Source organism: Protomyctophum parallelum (genome assembly GCF_964188405.1).
Source record: "Protomyctophum parallelum genome assembly, chromosome: 19".
NCBI classification, from domain to species: Eukaryota; Metazoa; Chordata; class Actinopteri; order Myctophiformes; family Myctophidae; genus Protomyctophum; species Protomyctophum parallelum.
In genome coordinates, this window is record NC_139717.1 from 42399564 (window position 1) to 42418248 (window position 18685).

An 18685-nucleotide genomic window follows, 5' to 3' on the forward strand; every position below is an offset into this window, starting at 1 on the left:
CACAGGCAGCAAGCTACAGCTGCCAATAACATCCGTGGTGGAGGAGTACAAGGCGACAAAAACACGCCAGGCCTTGATGTTACGAGACAGCAAAGATGAGAGAGTACGTGAGGCAGGCATTGTTGTCAGGACAGGACGAAAGTGGTCAGCCAGCAGAGCACTGAAGGAGGCCGAAGATCGACTGCATCATGCTGACCTCGTTGGGTCAGTAGCCCAGGGAAGGATGGGTCTGGGTTGCTCCACCAGAACAAGCTGGAACAAAGCTGACCCAAAGGAGCGGCGAGGCATGGTGCAGAGAGAGGTCCGAAAGGCTGAGGAGGAAAACCGGCATGTCAAGGCTGTAGCCATGAGGAAACAAGGCAGCTGGACAAGATGGGAGAGTGTGAGAGAGAGGGCTCTAACCTGGCAGGACATCTGGAGCATGGAAGGCCACCGGATCAAGTTCCTGTTGTGTTCGGTATATGATGTCCTGCCTACTCCATCAAACCTCCACACATGGGGACTGGTAGCGAGCCCTAGCTGCACGCTCTGCGGAAGGATAGCTAACCTCGAGCATGTCCTCTCTTCATGTCGCTCAAGCTTAGCAGATGGCAAGTTCCGGTGGCGACACGATCAGATCCTAACACAGTTGGCAGAGGGTGTCGAGCTGGCAAGGACACGGTCAAGAAAGCTTTCTGATGGGCCCCGATTTATCCATTTTGTCAGGGCAGGAGAAAGCGCAGCAGCAGGAGGGAGGAGCAAAGGGGTCCTGGCCACGGCAAGCGACTGGGAGATGCGGGCCGACCTGAAGAAGCAGCTCAAATTCCCAGAGGAGATAGCCCACACTAGCCTGAGACCAGATATTGTCCTTTGGTCTAAAGGTACCAAACAGGTGGTGCTTATCGAGCTGACGGTACCCTGGGAAGAGAGGATGGAGGAAGCATACGAGCGCAAGCTCAAGAAATACCAAGCTCTCATCCTCGAGAGCCAGCAAAATGGATGGAAGGCCTGGAATCTGCCGGTGGAGGTGAGCTGCAGGGGCTTTGCTGGACAGTCGCTATGGAGAGCCCTCGGACTGCTGGGGATTGAAGGGCTTGCTAGGAAACGGCTGGTAGCCAACATCACTAAGCGGGCAGAGGAAGCATCACGGTGGATCTGGATACAAAGAGAGGTGCGGTGGCAGAGCCGGCCTACTGAAGGACTAAAGACATAGAGTTGGGTGGTGTTCAGCGGGGGTAGAGCCAGGACGCTGGATCTGCCGTTGAGCCCCTCCGAGGTGTCATGGGCTTAAATCAACGAAACACCAGTGAAGGGGGGTGCCCATTTGATAACCTGCTGGAGCCACCCAACTCCTGTCTATTCGAGGTATGCGGTCAAGCCTAGTCTTGGCTCAGGGAGGAGGACGCCCCTGCCATGCAGAGTCCCGTCGGTGCCTTGAGGGAAGGAGAGACGGAGAGAGCGATGCCACTGGCCCACAGATGGCGCAGGAGAGAGTACCTGCAAAGGTGGGCCTGTTGCGATACCCTTATCGTATTTTGCATATTGTACTGTACTCCAATATCATGTCAAGGGCAGCGATATACATCCTCCTTACCACTGGAGGGGTATCAGACATGATCCATGAGTGACCCAATGTTCAGAATGCCTTCTGATCAATAGTTTGCTGCACAGATGTATGCAGAGACATCGGAAAAGGCAATTCTCTTGGAATGTTTGCCTTGTAGAGCCAGCCATTTCACCATAGTACATGAAAATGTACAGACTAGCTGGTGCTCAAGCCCAATTTGATTTGTGTTGGGCACATGCCTGAAAATATGGCTAGGTCTTAGGCATCCAATTTATTTAGCTGGGGGTAAACACATATGCCTTATTGCTATGGATACCATAAATAATGTATATATGGAACCATCGTGCCATGAAGGCATCCATGGATTGATTGTATGTATTTGACATGGGAGCACGGTCTTGCCATGATGCCCGGTCTATGCATTTATTTCTATGGTTTTGACGCATTAATGTCATGTTTATTGCGGATCCACCAAATGCCAGGCTAAGAAACCGATATCTGAAAATAATCCTAAAAATAGCACGATTCCACACGCCAGAAATCAAAGCAAATACAAGTTATCCGCAGCCATCCTCAAATGGTTATCCATTTAAGCCCCATATCCATTTAAGCCCCCATATTCATTCATTCAAGGAATGGCAGGTTGAAAGGGGCTAATCCATAGAAAGGATGCTATACAACTACAAATGTCTATTTCATATTTGTCCAGTGACTAATTCTCAGTATTTCATGTTTATGAAAAGGTTATTACAGGTGCAAGCCGCTGCTCCCGGTCAAAGCAGACAGGGAGGGGGGGGGTCTCACCGTAACGTTGCTTATGATGGTGGGTCCCACAAAGTTTCCGTTCTCGTATCCTTTGACCTTGACGTTCCTGCCGTCCAAAAGCACCGTGGCTCCCTCGTCCACGCCGCTCTGGATCAAACCGTCCACCCTGGTCTTGGCTTCGGGAGAGATGAGGGGGCCCACGTCTGCTCCGGGCTGATCACCTACCAACAGAATTGGAAGATTCTTGAAAACCTGCCCCAGAACTATGCTAGGGATTAACGTTGGTCAATGTGGAACACTCGCCTGCATTGACCCGCAGCACTTTAGAGCGCTCCACCAGCTCTGGGAGCCATTCCTTAGCCTCGCCCACTAGGATGGCGGTGGAGAGAGCCATGCACCGCTGGCCTGCGGCCCCGAAGGCGGCGCCCACCAGCTGGTTCAGAGTGTTCTCTTTGTTGGCATCGGGCATCACCACACCGTGGTTTTTGGCTCCCTAAAAAAGAAAAAAGAAAAACAAAACACAAAAAACAAACCTCAGTGATTTGCTGCCAAGATCCGGTTTGGTTTTCTATAGCATAAAACGAGATTAAAGGCATTTTGAGACACGACGGTGCAGTCGGTAGCGTAGTTGCCTCACAGCTACAAGGTCCAGGATGCGACTGGGTGTGTTGGCAGAGGGAGAGTAGCACCCAGGATTACAGTTTAGGCATTGGCATCAGATGAAAAAATGGATTAAAAACATTGTGGGGTACAAACTTTGTTTAAAAAGTAAAAACAAAGATTAAAGACGTTTTGGACCATAATGATGGCAACTCAGGGTGATGCGTGGGTGACACTGGTCACAGACAGTAAAAATAAACCAACATTTCCTAATAGCAAATTTGTCACAGTACATTTGCACATGTGTGAAATTTGGCTTGTGTACAGCAGTGGCCGCTATTAATAGTGTCTTGCTCAGGGACACTTGGACACAGAGCATATACAGGGTCGCACTGGGGACATTCCGAGTCCCAGACAGACTCTCTACTTGAACTAGACAATTCATTAAACCATTCTGAACGGGAACCCATTTTGGTGTCGGCATCATGTCATGCTTTAGCTATTGAAAAATAGCAGATCTACAAGCTCATATCGCGCCACCGAGTGGCGCGATACGAGCTTGTAGGTCTGCTATTTTTTGACTGACATAGAAACATAGCTTTCATCAGAAAACTGTCAGGATGTAGAAGACGTTTATAGAATCTGATCTCAGGTCAGAATGGGTTAAGCGAACACATCACGTACCATATTGGATTGTACCCGCTTGCCGTTCCTAGACCCCCTCTCGTAGATGTACTCCCCGGCCTGATTGGAGCCCACGAAGCTGATGGCCTTGACAGCAGGATGGTCGCAGATGAAGTTCACCGCTAGACAGGAGGGTTAAGGATGGTCGGTGTTATGAATATGAACCCACTAACCCAGTCCGTTTCATCTTCGCCGACGCCTCCCCGCTCAAGGCACTTTATAATGGCAGGACAGTATGCGATATGGGGGCTGCAAATGATGCCCTCCAGCCTGCGGCGTATGGTAAATTATGACCGACCCTACCTACACATAAAGCAGCATTAACCCATTCTGAACGGGAACCCATTTTGGTGTTAGCATCATGTTATGCTTTAGCTATTTAAAAATAGCAGATCTACAAGCTCATATCGCGCCACCGAGTGGCGCGATACGAGCTTGTAGGTCTGCTATTTTTTGAAAAATCGAAGAACGACTGACATTTTTAGAATCTGATCTCAGGTCAGAATGGGTTCATCAGACCAGTGTGTGTCCAGTGGAAACCTCGTATGAATCTGATCTCAGGTCAGAATGGGTTAACACAGTATGCAAATCCGCCTTTCTCGAGATACACCAAAGGGCACATCATTAGTGTTTACTGTAAATGATCCCGAGACGTTTTTCAACAGGACTCGCAAATTATTTCCATATTTCACACCAGATTATTCACATGGCATAATTCCATGCATTCTCTCTAGAGTCCGACCAAAGACAGATTCCAATGCCGATCCTGAGACCTAGCCCACTGATTACCGATGTTATGACCAGTATTTGCATGCAATGCATTTTCTAAAAATAACCAAAAAAAAATTAAGACTTTAATAAAGATTACATTTCGGAAGAATTCATCTATAAACCGTATTTACCTATAATGATTGAAACATGTTGGCTTCATAACTACCGATACCTACACGTATCAAGTCAATCAGTCAAATAATGACCAAATACCACAGCGACTTGCAATGGGCCTGGTTTTCAAAATACTGGGAGCAGTGCCCAACTGCCCACTAACATGGGGATGAATTAATTCTACCATTATGCCACCAAAATGTGGAATACCCTACCAACAGCCATCAAAAAGTGTGACTTAGTCCCAACCCTCCTTCAAAACCGCCATAGTGATCCAAAATAAATGACCTCCGACGATTTTAAGTGGCATTCACACTGCTCCTAGTATAGACGATTTTAAGCGGCATTCACACTAACATTCACATTGTATTTTGGTTTTGTAAACTCTGCCATCCATATGACTTAGAACAATTTTAAAAAGAAAATTGTGAGAATGGGCCTTAAATAAAGTATTAAAATCAATCAAAACCGTTAAGTCAGTCGTGTTCTAATTCTGCCACACACACACACACACAAACACACACACACACACACACACACACACACACACACACACACTGTGTGTAAGGAGCCCCTCCCCACACTAGCGCCTTTTCCTAAACAATTAAACACAATAATGTGAATTGATTATGAGGATGCCTGGTCTATTTCTTAATTCATTAGTTTTTCCCCAACCGGCACTGGTGCATGGCATGGTCTAGCAACGTTTTCATATTTTGCGGCGTAATAGTCGTCGTGCATTTGGCTGCATACGTGCAGTTGCTCTCGGTCTCAACTCGATCAAGGTGTCAGAAGGGCAAATAACCCATTCTGACCGGGCACCCATTTTGGTGTCGGCATCATGTTATGCTTTAGCTATTTAAAAATAGCAGATCTACAAGCTCATATCGCGCCACCGAGTGGCGCGATACGAGCTTGTAGGTCTGCTATTTTTGAAAAATCGAAGAGCGACTGACATTTTTTAGAATCTGATCTCAGGTCAGAATGGGATAAACAATGTCAGTCATGACGTCCCCCTCACTTTTTACGTCCTGACACACACACACACACACACACAGTCCCCCCCCCCCCTCCTCACCTGCGTGCTGGCCATGGATGACGTTGAGGCTCCCGTCGGGCGCGCCGGCGTCCTGCAGCAGCCTGACCAGCAGCATGGTGCAGCCGGGGACGCGCTCCGACGGCTTCATCAGGTAGGTGTTGCCGCACACCATGCCGATGGGGAACATCCACAGGGGGATCATGGCGGGGAAGTTGAACGGCGCGATGCCGGCGCACACGCCGATGGGCAGCCGGTAGGTGAACGTGTCCATGTCCTTGGCGATGGACGGCAGCGTCTCGCCCAGCATCAGCGACGTGATGCTGCACGCGTGCTCCACCACCTCTAAAAGGGGGGGGGCAGAGCATAGAGTTATATAGGATAGAGTGCGGACCAGAGCGACAGCCCCAACCCCCCCGCTATTCATTTCAGTGGAAGTTGCTCAGTGGCGTTTTTAACCCATTCTGAACGGGCACCCATTTTGGTGTCAGCATCATGTTATGCTTTAGCTATTTAAAAATAGCAGATCTACAAGCTCATATCGCGCCACCGAGTGGCGCGATACGAGCTTGTAGGTCTGCTATTTTTGAAAAATCGAAGAGCGACTGACATTTTTAGAATCTGATCTCAGGTCAGAATGGGTTCATCAGACCAGTGTGTGTCCGGCGGAAACCTCGTATGAATCTGATCTCAGGTCAGAATGGGTTAAGCACCCGGAAGAACGCTCTACTTCCGCATTTTGTTTTATTTGGCCACCAAATGACCAAAATGTGTTAAAACCCAGCTGCACAGGGTTTCCTTATGCTAAATGCACGGGCCGGCCTGCAGTGGCAGCCTCGACCAGTAGGGGCCGAGCACTTCAATGTTGGCCAGCTTCTTCTGGGGGCTTGGGACAGAGTAGTTTGATTTTGTCGACTAAAACTATGACGAAAAATGTACGTTGACTAGTATTTTTTTCACGTGAGCTTGTAGATCAGCCATTATGATGCCTTCAAGGCCTGCCAAAATACATTCTAGTCAACAAAATCAGTTTTATTCAAAAGAGTGACTAAACCCAAATCTGCCGTCAAAATCAACAGTGGGGCAGAGAGGAGCACACAGTGGCAGCGGATGAGGTGAATAACCCATTCTGACCTGAGATCAGATTCATACGAGGTTTCCGCCGGACACACACTGGTCTGATGAACCCATTCTGACCTGAGATCAGATTCTAAAAATGTCAGTCGCGCTTCGATTTTTCAAAAATAGCAGACCTACAAGCTCGTATCGCGCCACTCGGTGGCGCGATATGAGCTTGTAGATCTGCTATTTTTAAATAGCTAAAGCATAATGCTGACACCAAAATGGGTGCCCGGTCAGAATGGGATAATACTACTACTAGTAGGGTTTGGGAACAGGAGGAACCCACATCGAGCTGGACACCACACCAGAATCGGTTCCATCACATTTGGGAACCATTTTCGGGAAACCAGTTCATCACACCGGAGCCAGAGCGGGTACATTGTGGACTTCACGTCTGCCGTTCTCAAACTTTCACATAACTAGGGTCCATTTGGAACCCAGAAGTAGGTCCCTGAACCTCACTTTGAGAACTATTACAATACTGCATGTATGATTGAATTTGTGCTCATCAAAAATTATAATGAAAACCTTTTTTTTAAATATATATATATAGGTATCGCTAAAGGGTAAGGAACTGGAATCGTTATAAACTCCTAAAAGCATCCCAACCCTAGAGGTGGACCCTTAGCGGTATTACATGCATGATGTAGTGACACATGTAGGCTGCACAATAACTTCATAGATCATGTGGTAACAGAATCTGTTAAGCCATTCTGACCTGAGATCAGATTCATACGAGGTTTCCGCCAGACACACACTGGTCTGATGAACCCATTCTGACCTGAGATCAGATTCTAAAAATGTCAGTCGCTCTTCGATTTTTCAAAAATAGCAGACCTACAAGCTCGTATCGCGCCACTCGGTGGCGCGATATGAGCTTGTAGATCTGCTATTTTTAAATAGCTAAAGCATAACATGATGCTGACACCAAAATGGGTGCCCGGTCAGAATGGGTTAAATCTGATGCAATGAAAACTAAAAAGGTGAGCCATTAATCATTTCATAATGGAACTCTCAAGTGCTTGATAATATGGTAGTTTATAAAGGTGCCCTCTTTCTTGGCTCTTGTACAATTCAAAAATAATGATTGAACCATTAATTGTGAATCTCAGGCGTCGTGTGGCCATCTTGTTGTCTAAGTCTATGACATACTGCGTCTATGATGCAACTGTGGGCAGGGTTTAACCCATTCTGAACGGGCACCCATTTTGGTGTCAGCATCATGTTATGCTTTAGCTATTGAAAAATAGCAGATCTACAAGCTCATATCGCGCCACCGAGTGGCGCGATACGAGCTTGTAGGTCTGCTATTTTTGAAAAATCTAAGAACGATTGACATTTCTAGAATCCGATCTCAGGTCAGAATGGGTTCATCAGACCAGTGTGTGTCCGGCGGAAACCTCGTATGAATCTGATCTCAGGTCAGAATGGGTTAAAGAAATATGACACGTTTTCATTTATGCTCCGTCGTACAACAGTGTTGCGTGCCAAAATGAGCAAACCTACAATCTCACATGTCACAAGTTATGAGCTTGTAGCATAGACTGTAAAAAATATGGACAAAGCGTTCGCCGGGTCTAACATGGACGTAAAATGAAGCCTGTTATTCCTGCACTGTAAATCGCCATCTTTCTAGATCCGTTTGGTACCAGCTGGCCATTGGCTGGCTCCGTTTTGGACCAGCTGGCCATTGGCTGCCCAGACAACGAGGCGGGACTTCCCCCCTTCTTCTCCGTTGGTTTTTATTTTGACTCGAGTGGGTGGGGACTCCCGATCATAGACTGTAACGGTAGCCACGCCCCTCAGAACATACGCGATGTTTTTTTTTCTTTATGGTCATTTTTTTTATTAATGGGTCCATAATTTTCCAAAAAGAATATTATGACATTAGAAATGAGACTTTAAACTAGTGACTGGAAGAAGAAAGTATTCATGACCATGTTTATTAAGGTAATACAGTCTAGGTGAAGTTGGGCCAAAATACATGGGCCTCTATGGAGCTATGGGGCTTTTTGGGTCCAGTCCAGCGCCACAACAGGCCATTATATGAACTACCGATTTCAAATGAGGCTTCACGAAATATCTGGCTGACTGCCCCCCTGGCTTGTAGTCACAACGCGTTGCACATTATGAGCTTGTAGGACAGCTATTTTCAACGCACGACAATACAATAAAATACTTTATTAGATTTCTTTATTTCTATCGCAACGATTAATTCAACTTTAGTAGTTATAATAGTTATGGCCTACGCAGGACATTTGGTGCTGATTTGAGTGGTTTAAGAGATTAGCTTTGGACAAACACACAGACCAACCCTCTAATAGACCGTTAGCCTCCTGCAGAGCAATGCCATTTGAAAAACACATAATTCCAGACAGAGTGAAGAAAGCATTAGTCACCCGCACCCTAGGTTTTAATTCAATCAATTATAATTACACTGACATTAGTCTTACAAGACTCTACGCCAGCACCAGTGAAATACAATCATTTTGCTGCCTCTATATGGCATGCATAATTACACCTTAACGAGATGTTCACATTAAGATCACGACTGGACAACGTTTAAATGTCAAGACTTCAAATAGAATCTATTCATTCAAGCTTTTACAGGCCTATATATACTGTATTTGCGCTGTCAGGTTTAAATGGGATGCTTAAAAACTTTAGCTATCGGCACATTCATTTAGCATGCTTGGCTGGTGTCCGGCTCAACCAGAAATAATGGTCACCCTCAAGCCAATTAAGATTGAGCTATCAACTCAAGAGCAATGGGATCAGGGAGTGATAAATGAAGACCTGTCGAGAGAAAAGTTGGTTAAAAGACAACAGGGCTTAAAAGGTTCCCACGGGGAGGGGAATTGGATCTCTTGGAGCATGCTTAGGGCCCTTTTCCACTGCACCATTCTGAGGACGCTTAACCCATTCTGACCTGAGATCAGATTCATAACGAGGTTTCCACTGGACACACACTGGTCTGATGAACCCATTCTGTCCTGAGATCAGATTCTAAAAATGTCAGTCGTTCTTCGATTTTTCCAAAAATAGCAGACCTACAAGCTCGTATCGCGCCACTCGGTGGCGCGATATGAGCTTGTAGATCTGCTATTTTTAAATAGCTAAAGCATAACATGATGCCGACACCAAAATGGGTGCCCGTTCAGAATGGGTTAATAGCTGTTCCTGAGTGTGTACAGGAGACAGGAGACCGAGGGAAGAGAGATGGGAGGCACGCGAAACGCGACAGGAGTTGGCCTCAAACTTGCGCCCTCGCGACTCAACACTTCAAATGCTCTAATCTAACAACTGAAAATAACCTATCTACAGTACACGCTAGGCTTGGGCGATATTGATTTTTTTTATATCGGTATTGATGCCGTGAATAATATCGCGATTATCTGTATTATCGACCTTTTTCATTTGGCTGGAACCCGAAATGCTGCCAAACAGCAGTATTTCCAGATGTTTTTTTACGAACCAACTTGCTAGGACTTGTTACTCTCACCGCCGGCGCCATGTTTTGTTTGCTTTCCTGGCCGGAGGCGGTCCGACAACGCTGCTGTCGCCTCGTCGCCGTAATTCAGCGTCAGTGCCAGTCAATGCATGGACACTAAGTTATTAGGCAAATTATAGTTGTTTAAAATGAAATACTCGTAAATTCATCAGACAGACACACACATACAGTAATGTAGACAATTATTAAACTTCTTTTCCCCCATATTTACATGACGGTAAAATTACGATATTAGTATTATGACGGTATTCTGTATTATTTATATACTCCACCATATTACCGATATTGATTTCAAATATTGCGGTAAACGGTAATATCGGTATATTGCCCAAGGCTACTACGTACACGCAACACATTGAGAGCTTGTAGAGGGACTATTTTCACTGTGCCAACATGCTTCCATAGATGGAATCCAAATGACTGAAATCCGTTGTGGCCACTGAGAACTTGAATCCATGAGGATGCATAGATTAATTGAAGGAGTGAAAAGATCCTGCAGATGAATCAATTGTGAACTAAATGGTTAGTTGTGGACGGTGTGTGCTTTACTTACGCAGTCCTCTGAACACGTCTCCCTCGGCATCGGCCAGAGTCTTGCCCTGCTCCAGAGTGATGAGCTTTGCTAGCTCTTTCTGCAAAAATAAAAATTGTTATCGTTTTAAAGGTCTTTCTAGGTAAACAACTCAACGTCAGTAAAGGATTACTTAACCCATTCTGAACGGGCACCCATTTTGGTGTCAGCATCATGTCGTGCTTTAGCTATTTAAAAATAGCAGATCTACAAGCTCATATCGCGCCACCGAGTGGCACGATACGAGCTTGTAGGTCTGCTATTTTTGAATAATCGAAGAACGACTGACATTTTTAGAATCTGATCTCAGGTCAGAATGGGTTCATCAGACCAGTGTGTGTCCGGCGGAAAACTCGTATGAATCTGATCTCAGGTCAGAATGGGTTAACCACTTAAACCCTATACAATTGGGTCCTTCAGGGCTCTATAGTAGTGTATTTTCTGTTTATAAAGGTGAAAGCTTTCGCTTGAAATAGCCGATCCACAAGCCAACACTGCGTCGCGTCGCCTTCCCCACAATAAGGATGCTGGGGTTTAACCCATTCTGACCTGAGATCAGATTCATACGAGGTTTCCACTGGAACACACACTGGTCTGATTAACCCATTCTGACCTGAGATCAGATTCTAAAAATGTCAGTCGTTCTTCGATTTTTCAAAAATAGCAGACCTACAAGCTCGTAGCGCGCCACTCGGTGGCCCGCTATGAGCTTGTAGATCTGCTATTTTTCAATAGCTAAAGCATAACATGATGCCGACACCAAAATGGGTTCCCGGTCAGAATGGGTTTAAGTAACAAAATTCCAGACAAACATTTCCAAGGTTTGTAATCTCATAATGAACGTACTGAAAATCGTTACAGTCCGCTGTCAATCACGTCAGTAAGAACAAAACAATGCATAGTCTAAATCAGGCATACAGTCATTATTGCCTTCAGGCCAAGGACCCCTTAGCTGAGAGAGAGAGAGAGATGAAGCAGGGACAGCCACTACATACTTTATCAAATAGTGTTGCAGTCTGCAGATTAACACAATCAGCCCCACGGGATTCCTTCAAAATAGGAGCTCCCTGAATATTCTTCTCTCGTTTGATGTCATTGAAGTAAGATGCGCTAGGACGTGTGGACACGTTGGATGGACAGATCCTGTTAATCTTTTTCATAGATTTGTTAGCTTTATAGACTTGTTAGACAGTACCATCATCAGTATTGGTTTGATTGTTTACACATAACCTTTCTATTATTATGTTGGATTTGTATTTTCAGACATTTAACCACTTAAAACACTCAATAAACTTGTCGTTGTTTTCCCCCTCTACTCGCCACAATATGCTCCTGAGTTCTTAGCTTGTGAGGGCAGATTCACACTATGGTCAAGGGCGCGTACTCGGGACCACTTGGTAAGGCTGCACAATATATCGTTATCGTGTCGTTATCGAGGTATGAACATGCACAATGTCAGTATCGCAAAAAGGCAACGGTATCGCAATATAGATATATCGTCTACATAACGATATATCGTCCACTTCTAAAGCCAGCCCTCTGTTTTAGCCTGTGCCCCTCGGAAAATAAACCATCACTCCGTTTGTCCCTCTGTCCTGCACACACGAACACACACACACACACACACACACACACTAGGGCTGCACGATATGCTGCTCGGGAGTCGAACCCGCGGCACACTGCGACTGGATTACCAGTCGGGTGCCCAGACGGTTACGCCACCGCCTGGGCCCCTCCCTGCTCATTTAGATTGTGTCATGTCTGACCTAGGGCTGGGCGATATGACAAAATCTCATATCACGATATAGAATTAATTTTATCACGATAACGATATACTCACGATATAGCATATTTTTTACGATACCTATTTTTTTATCTAAAAAAATTGATTTTTGTTCAGGTCGAGTACTTTACTGTACTTGGGCTGTACTGTACTGTACTGTACAAGCTCTCCTCCCTGGCCTCTGTCTGTGTGTTAGGCTGCACAACAGTGACACTTGGTGGTGACAATAATTATGCTATTTCCGTGCTCGGATACAGGGACACACACATAGCTGTCTATAGTGGTTGCACCACTCAAAAAACAGGAAAAGAACACTTATGCTAATATCAAACTTATGCCAATTACTTATGCTGCAATGTAAATTCACATTATCCAGTCTAATTATATGAATATAATACTGATGCCCTGCCCATGCACAGACAGGCCCAAAGCAAGTACAAAAATATTACAAAATAAAATATATATAATAATTAGAGGCTGAACTCAATTGTTCAGCCTCTGTAGACATTTTTAAAGCACAGCTCAAGACCCACTTCTACAACATTGCTTTTAATTGATCTTTTATTTTTTGTTATTCATGTCCTCACTGTATTGCATTATTGCTTGTTTTTTAATGCGTTGCCTTGCTTTTTTTCTCCATTGCTCTGTAAAGCACTTTGAGAGCTGCATTTCATGTCATGAAAGGTGCTATACAAATAAAGTTAAATTAATAATAATTATTATTATTATGACAATTAAAAAGAAAACATAAAGAAATAAGACGTTCCCATTCAGACACAGAAGTACAGGCCTCTGCATTAAATTGGCTTAAGGAAAAAATAAATACCTCATGTCACAGTTTGTCACTAGTTGTTTCAGTTCATTTTAAGCTCTGTATAGGGAATCAAAATGTTCTGTTGTAGTTATAGTTTAGTTTGTTAAAGACGTTGGGAAGCTTAACGATGTTTAATTGACTACAGGCGTCAACTCTCCATGCCCAGCTGTGCGTATATGGGAAAAGTGGAGGTTTTTCTTTTCCTTTTTTTTTTTGATGATCCCAACTTAAGTTAGCGTCTTGTGTTGTTGTTGTTGGAAGCTGTTGCTGAATTAAGGACTTTTCAAATGGAATAATTTATTTGGAACAATAAAACAAGACAGACACGGACACGCAGCAGAGGACTGCACAGGTAAGAGGGAAGTCTCGGAAATAGCGCATTGGACGCACCGACGCACTGTGCAATGCAAACTGATAGATGAGTGCGCTCCGGTGTGTTATTTCCGAACGTGCCCTTAGTGTTACACCACTCTGAATCTCGTCAGCCATCATCTCCCTTCATGTAATCCAAACCACTTCCATACAATGGAAGACGTTGCCCCTCTTTTAGGTGCAAGGCTGCAAGCTCCTCGGCTTGTGTTGTGGTCGTGTTGGCTACTTGGCTCACTGTTTTCAGTGCGGTGGGCTGCTGGGCATGCCGTATATACGCGCTGTGACGTAAAATACTGCCGCAAAGCGAAACGGCGATATAAACGATATCGCTTATTTTTCGTGATAGACATTTTCTATCGAAAATACGATATATATCGTCATATCGCACAGCCCTAGTCTGACCTAGACACAAATGTTGCCCTGATGGTCGAGATTAAATTTATCTCCTGAGCAAAGCAGGCAGGCTCTATTAGGTCAATGGCATAGATGTAAGCCCTTTCGCAGGAAACTGGTTTCAAATCCGGGGTAGAAGAGGATAGTTACATAGTGCAGCTTTAACCCATTCTGAACGGGCACCCATTTTGGTGTCAGCATCATGTTATGCTTTAGCTATTGAAAAATAGCAGATCTACAAGCTCGTATCGCGCCACCGAGTGGCGCGATACGAGCTTGTAGGTCTGCTATTTTTGAAAAATCGAAGAACGACTGACATTTTTAGAATCTGATCTCAGGTCAGAATGGGTTAAAAAGAAATCATGAATTAAAAACAAATTCAATGATTTCCTTTTCAGTAATTTCAAGAATAAATAAAATAAAAATCTAAGAAATTCCATAAATTAGATAAGATTAGAAAATAGCCGATCAAAGTTTTTTTCACTAGTTTGGGTCCCCAGCAAATAATCTAATGTCTCTGTTGGGTCTTGAGTTTGGGAACGGCTTTCCTTACAATGTTGTCCTTGATGAGCTGCTGGTAGCGGAGGAAGACCTGCTGCCTGCTGAGGATGGAGGTCTCCGACCACGAGCGGAAGGCCCTGGAGCACGAGTCCACAGCCGCCAGCATCTCCTCCTGGGTGGCTTTGGGGACGCGTCCTACCACCTCGTTGGTGGCCTGAAGAAAGAGACAGAGACAAGGACATCATGGATTAAAGCAAAATAAAATCTCACGACTGAAAATGTTTATATGTCCTAGTGTGTGACTTGTACCCCCTCACACCAGCACGATTACTAAACAATTAACACAATATGTAAGTTCATATGGAATCCAAATGACTGAAATCGATCGTGGCGACTGAAAACTTGAATCCATGCAAGACAATCCGGTGAGACTGCATTTACACCTCGAGAGAGTATAGCGGAGGACATAATAATCTTATTACGTGCCGTACATTAGCCCATCAATATTAATAACCAGGGCCTTTTCGTTATGTGAAAATACTATTCACAGGTATTCATTTCATTTGATGGGGGTGTGTGTGTGTGAGCCGATGATGACGTGATGTTTTTTAATGCTATTGTCATCAATCGTTGCTGGAGGGCTAAAAACCGAACCGCCAAACGAGCAGACTGCCGCCAACACTGGAGTTAAAGGAAATTAATGCATCAACGTGTCAAGGTTAAATTCAACTGGCTGTGTAGAACGGGGCTCCAATTTCCTACACGAGCTCATTTTCCTCCCTCTGTGGCTTCGAGACAAATCATTATTACAAGGCTGTATTGCTTTTTTTGTGCTCGTGTAAAACACATCTTAAATTACTGCCAGGCTGCATGTGGGACTGTGTGTGTGTGTGTGTGTGTGTGTGTGTGTGTGTGTGTGTGTGTGTGGGGGGGGGGGGGGAGATTAGCTGTCATTCAGAACAAATACTTAAGTACTTACAGGGTTGTGAATGTCGAGCCATTCAGGCGAGTTGGATTCGACAAACTTGCCGTCAATAAACAACTTGGTGGTGGGCTGGGGGAATAGTAGAAGCATAGTTAATAGTTATACACTCCTCTCTGGCTGCTATACTAATGCCAGTAATATTGTCTATCCATCAATGTTTATCAGTGCTGCATGAATAGGAGACACTCACACTCGAGTTAATATGTTCAATCAGTGGTTCTCAAACCGTTTTAATCCAGGGACCCCTATAACTCTTGAGTGATCCAACGCAAACCAAATGATCCAAATGGACCGGGGGAATCATTGAGTCACTGGGGATTGGGGACGAAGGTAACCCTAGGGTCCCTAATCGATTATTCCACTCTCCATGGGATGCAGATTTACCGCGCCGTCGCTTGAGTGTTGGTGAGATGTTTCAAAGGTGCATAACGCAGCTATAGGAGACAACGGAAACGTGGGAGAAACTGCGTTAACCGCCGATGCCGTTAAGTATTATTAATCTTTTTTTTTTCTCAAGTTTTGGCTTCTCTGAAATTCTCTCTCCTCTCTCTTCCTTATTAACTTCCCATTGTACCGCCTCCCGAACAACGGGCTAGCTGCGTGTCCCTACATTACTGCCTCGCACCGGAAGTCAATAAGGAAGTCAAGGAAGAGAGAGAATTTCAGAGAAGCCAAAACTAATAATACTTAACGGCATTGGCGGTTAATGCAGTTTCTCCCACGTTTCCGTTGTCTCCTATAGCTGCGTTATGCATCTTTGAAACATCTCACCAACACTCAAGCGACGGCGCAGCTCTCCGTGAACGCAGCCTAGGTAAATCTGCATCCTATGGAGAGTGGAATAACCGATTAGGGACCCTAGGGTTAACCTGACGCTGCCAGATCCAAGAAGCTTGCTACACACAATTGTTTCACAGCTTATTGGGATCTGGGATCTCGGGAGGCAATTCGATGACGGGGCTGTTCCTTTTTTTCCAAGATACTTGGTAGATGATTGGATGGGACCGTCTGTCTATCACCGTGTGGGCGTGCAAACACAACCAATCATATTGACGTGTCTACGTGACGTAGGAGGAAAGCCATAGACATATTTCTCGTCCGTCGTACGTCCGAAGGTGTCGCACGCCAGAATCGCCGATGTACAAGCTCACAACGTGCCGCGGCGTCGCGTTGTGAGCTTGTAGATCGGCGATTTCTCACGAGACCGACCGCAGATCAGCGTAGCCGAGCAGCGCCCCGAAAAAAAACTACAACACAACAGCTGCTTCTATATAGCGTCACATCCGGTTTTGCACATATCCCGCCCTTAGCTCACGCTGATTGGTTCGAACCGGAGCGCGGCTCGGTGTTAGCTCAACTCCCTGAGAGATCTCAGATGGATGCTGTATTGGGGAACATGGTTACTCAATACCGCCCCCATCTGGCAGAGTCAGGCTACCCTAGGGTTACCTTCATCCAAACTTCAGAAAAGGTAACTGGGTTCTGAAAGGGGCTAGAGTCGGGCTTACCACAGAAGCAGAGTAACACTTGCGACCCAACTGGAGTGGGGCCTGCAAGAAACAAAGTTATTTGTTATATTTATTACATACAACATAACATATAGTTCAGTTTCATGCATTGCAGTTCAGCATTTGAGCCGAAACTGCTAGCCTAAAATACGTTGTGTGCTTTAACTACACTTGCTAATCCAGTTGACTTACCAAACCAAACTGTTATATAATATAATATTAGAATGCCTGGACGAGCATTGGATTGGAACATGCGTGTACTGCAACGTGTCTACTACTCTGCAAGGCAAGGCAACTATACTTTGCTAGCTACCCCCATAGTCCCATACCGTTGTATTCTGCACAAAAAAACGTACGTAAGAAAAGTAGTCACTGTGTGTTTACCTTCTTGTTCAAGAGGCGCCTGGCGAGCATTCCTGCCATCATGGCTCAGATGCGTTCTGTTTGCTAATGTTTCTCCTTGCAGCGACCCAGCCAACACAGACAAGTCAGTCCCACAGAGGAGAACCGGACGCGTCAAAAGCCTAATAGCTGTGTTTTTTTATGCGATCTATAAACGCGCCCGGGGTTGTCAACCCGTGGCAGGCGGACGGTGCACGTGTTTTGTTGATCTGTGAAAGCTGCACCGCACGTCGTCCGCTTCGTTTTACACTCTAGTCTGGTGAGTCTGGTCTGGCCGTCACCATTTCCGCTGAACGTGGGCGGGACAAAGAAAGCAAGCCCACAACAACCAATCCGGTCGCTTAGATCGAGAACGGCCCTAAATTATACGAAGCCGATTGGCTACACCCCAGACGTCAAACCAATCAACGTTGATCGCTTTACAATAGGACCGCCTCGCCTGAGCCAAATATCCTCGGCCCTGTTATTCTAACTATTTTAATTTCTTTACTTCAGGCTTAGTTATTTAACCTTTAAAAGAATAATAATAAAGTGCATCAGTTATTGGCAAAGTTTTATAAAAGATTGTCAGCACGACATGTCTGCTACTTTTAGGCCATAATTATGTCTGACTTGAATCGTTTCTTTATACCTAGCTAGGAGAGCAGCAAATAGATCATATATCACCTGTTGCCATGACAACGTACACATGAGGATAGATATGGAGTTCCTACAGTGGAGTTGCCAAGATGTTGCACAGTGGATAGAATTCATAGGATATCCACAATACAAGGTGGGTAGTTTCAATTCAACATAGTGAAGCAGTGGATATATGTATTAGTGATGCACCGAATATTCGTCCGCATAAAATATTCAGCAGAAAATGGCTAAAAATGCATTTTTGGCCTATTCGGTTTCGGCCCAAATAGGCGGAAAATATATCACAGAATAGTGTATGCAATTAATGCATTTAAAAGAGCTGAATAAATGTTTTATGGATCCATAATAGTGATTATTATTTAAGTCAAGTTTTTAGTTTAGTAAACAGCAGATCACAGCCATGGAGCTCCAACAGGCAGCCTCACGGCTCCTGGGACTAACACACAGTTCCAGACATTTCAGTAGAGTCTTATACAGGTCAGAACAAAGAGATAAAGGGAAATGGCAAAAGGTGGTTCCCAAACCCCCAGTCCCAAATTGTTCCCTTATATGGTAGTGGTCACCAGGA

At 45.0% G+C, this 18685-nt stretch overlaps 1 protein-coding gene across 2 annotated transcripts in view; it reads right to left on the reverse strand.

Moving 5' to 3' along the window:
• Window positions 1-17706, reverse strand: part of LOC310877170 (methylmalonate-semialdehyde/malonate-semialdehyde dehydrogenase [acylating], mitochondrial-like) — a 110103-nt gene extending 92397 nt beyond the window's left edge. For both annotated transcript variants that reach the window (XM_083790911.1, XM_083790910.1), the window contains exons 1-9: window positions 17461-17706; window positions 17077-17118; window positions 15563-15637; window positions 14636-14797; window positions 10703-10781; window positions 5559-5861; window positions 3596-3717; window positions 2615-2804; window positions 2351-2532 (exon numbers count right to left, since the gene is read on the reverse strand). In XM_083790911.1, the coding sequence (XP_083647037.1) occupies window positions 2351-2532; window positions 2615-2804; window positions 3596-3717; window positions 5559-5861; window positions 10703-10781; window positions 14636-14797; window positions 15563-15637; window positions 17077-17118; window positions 17461-17502 (1197 nt within the window). In that variant the 5' untranslated portion in view covers window positions 17503-17706. The remainder of the gene's footprint in view (window positions 1-2350; window positions 2533-2614; window positions 2805-3595; window positions 3718-5558; window positions 5862-10702; window positions 10782-14635; window positions 14798-15562; window positions 15638-17076; window positions 17119-17460) is intronic.
• Between the last annotated feature and the right edge of the window lie 979 nt (window positions 17707-18685).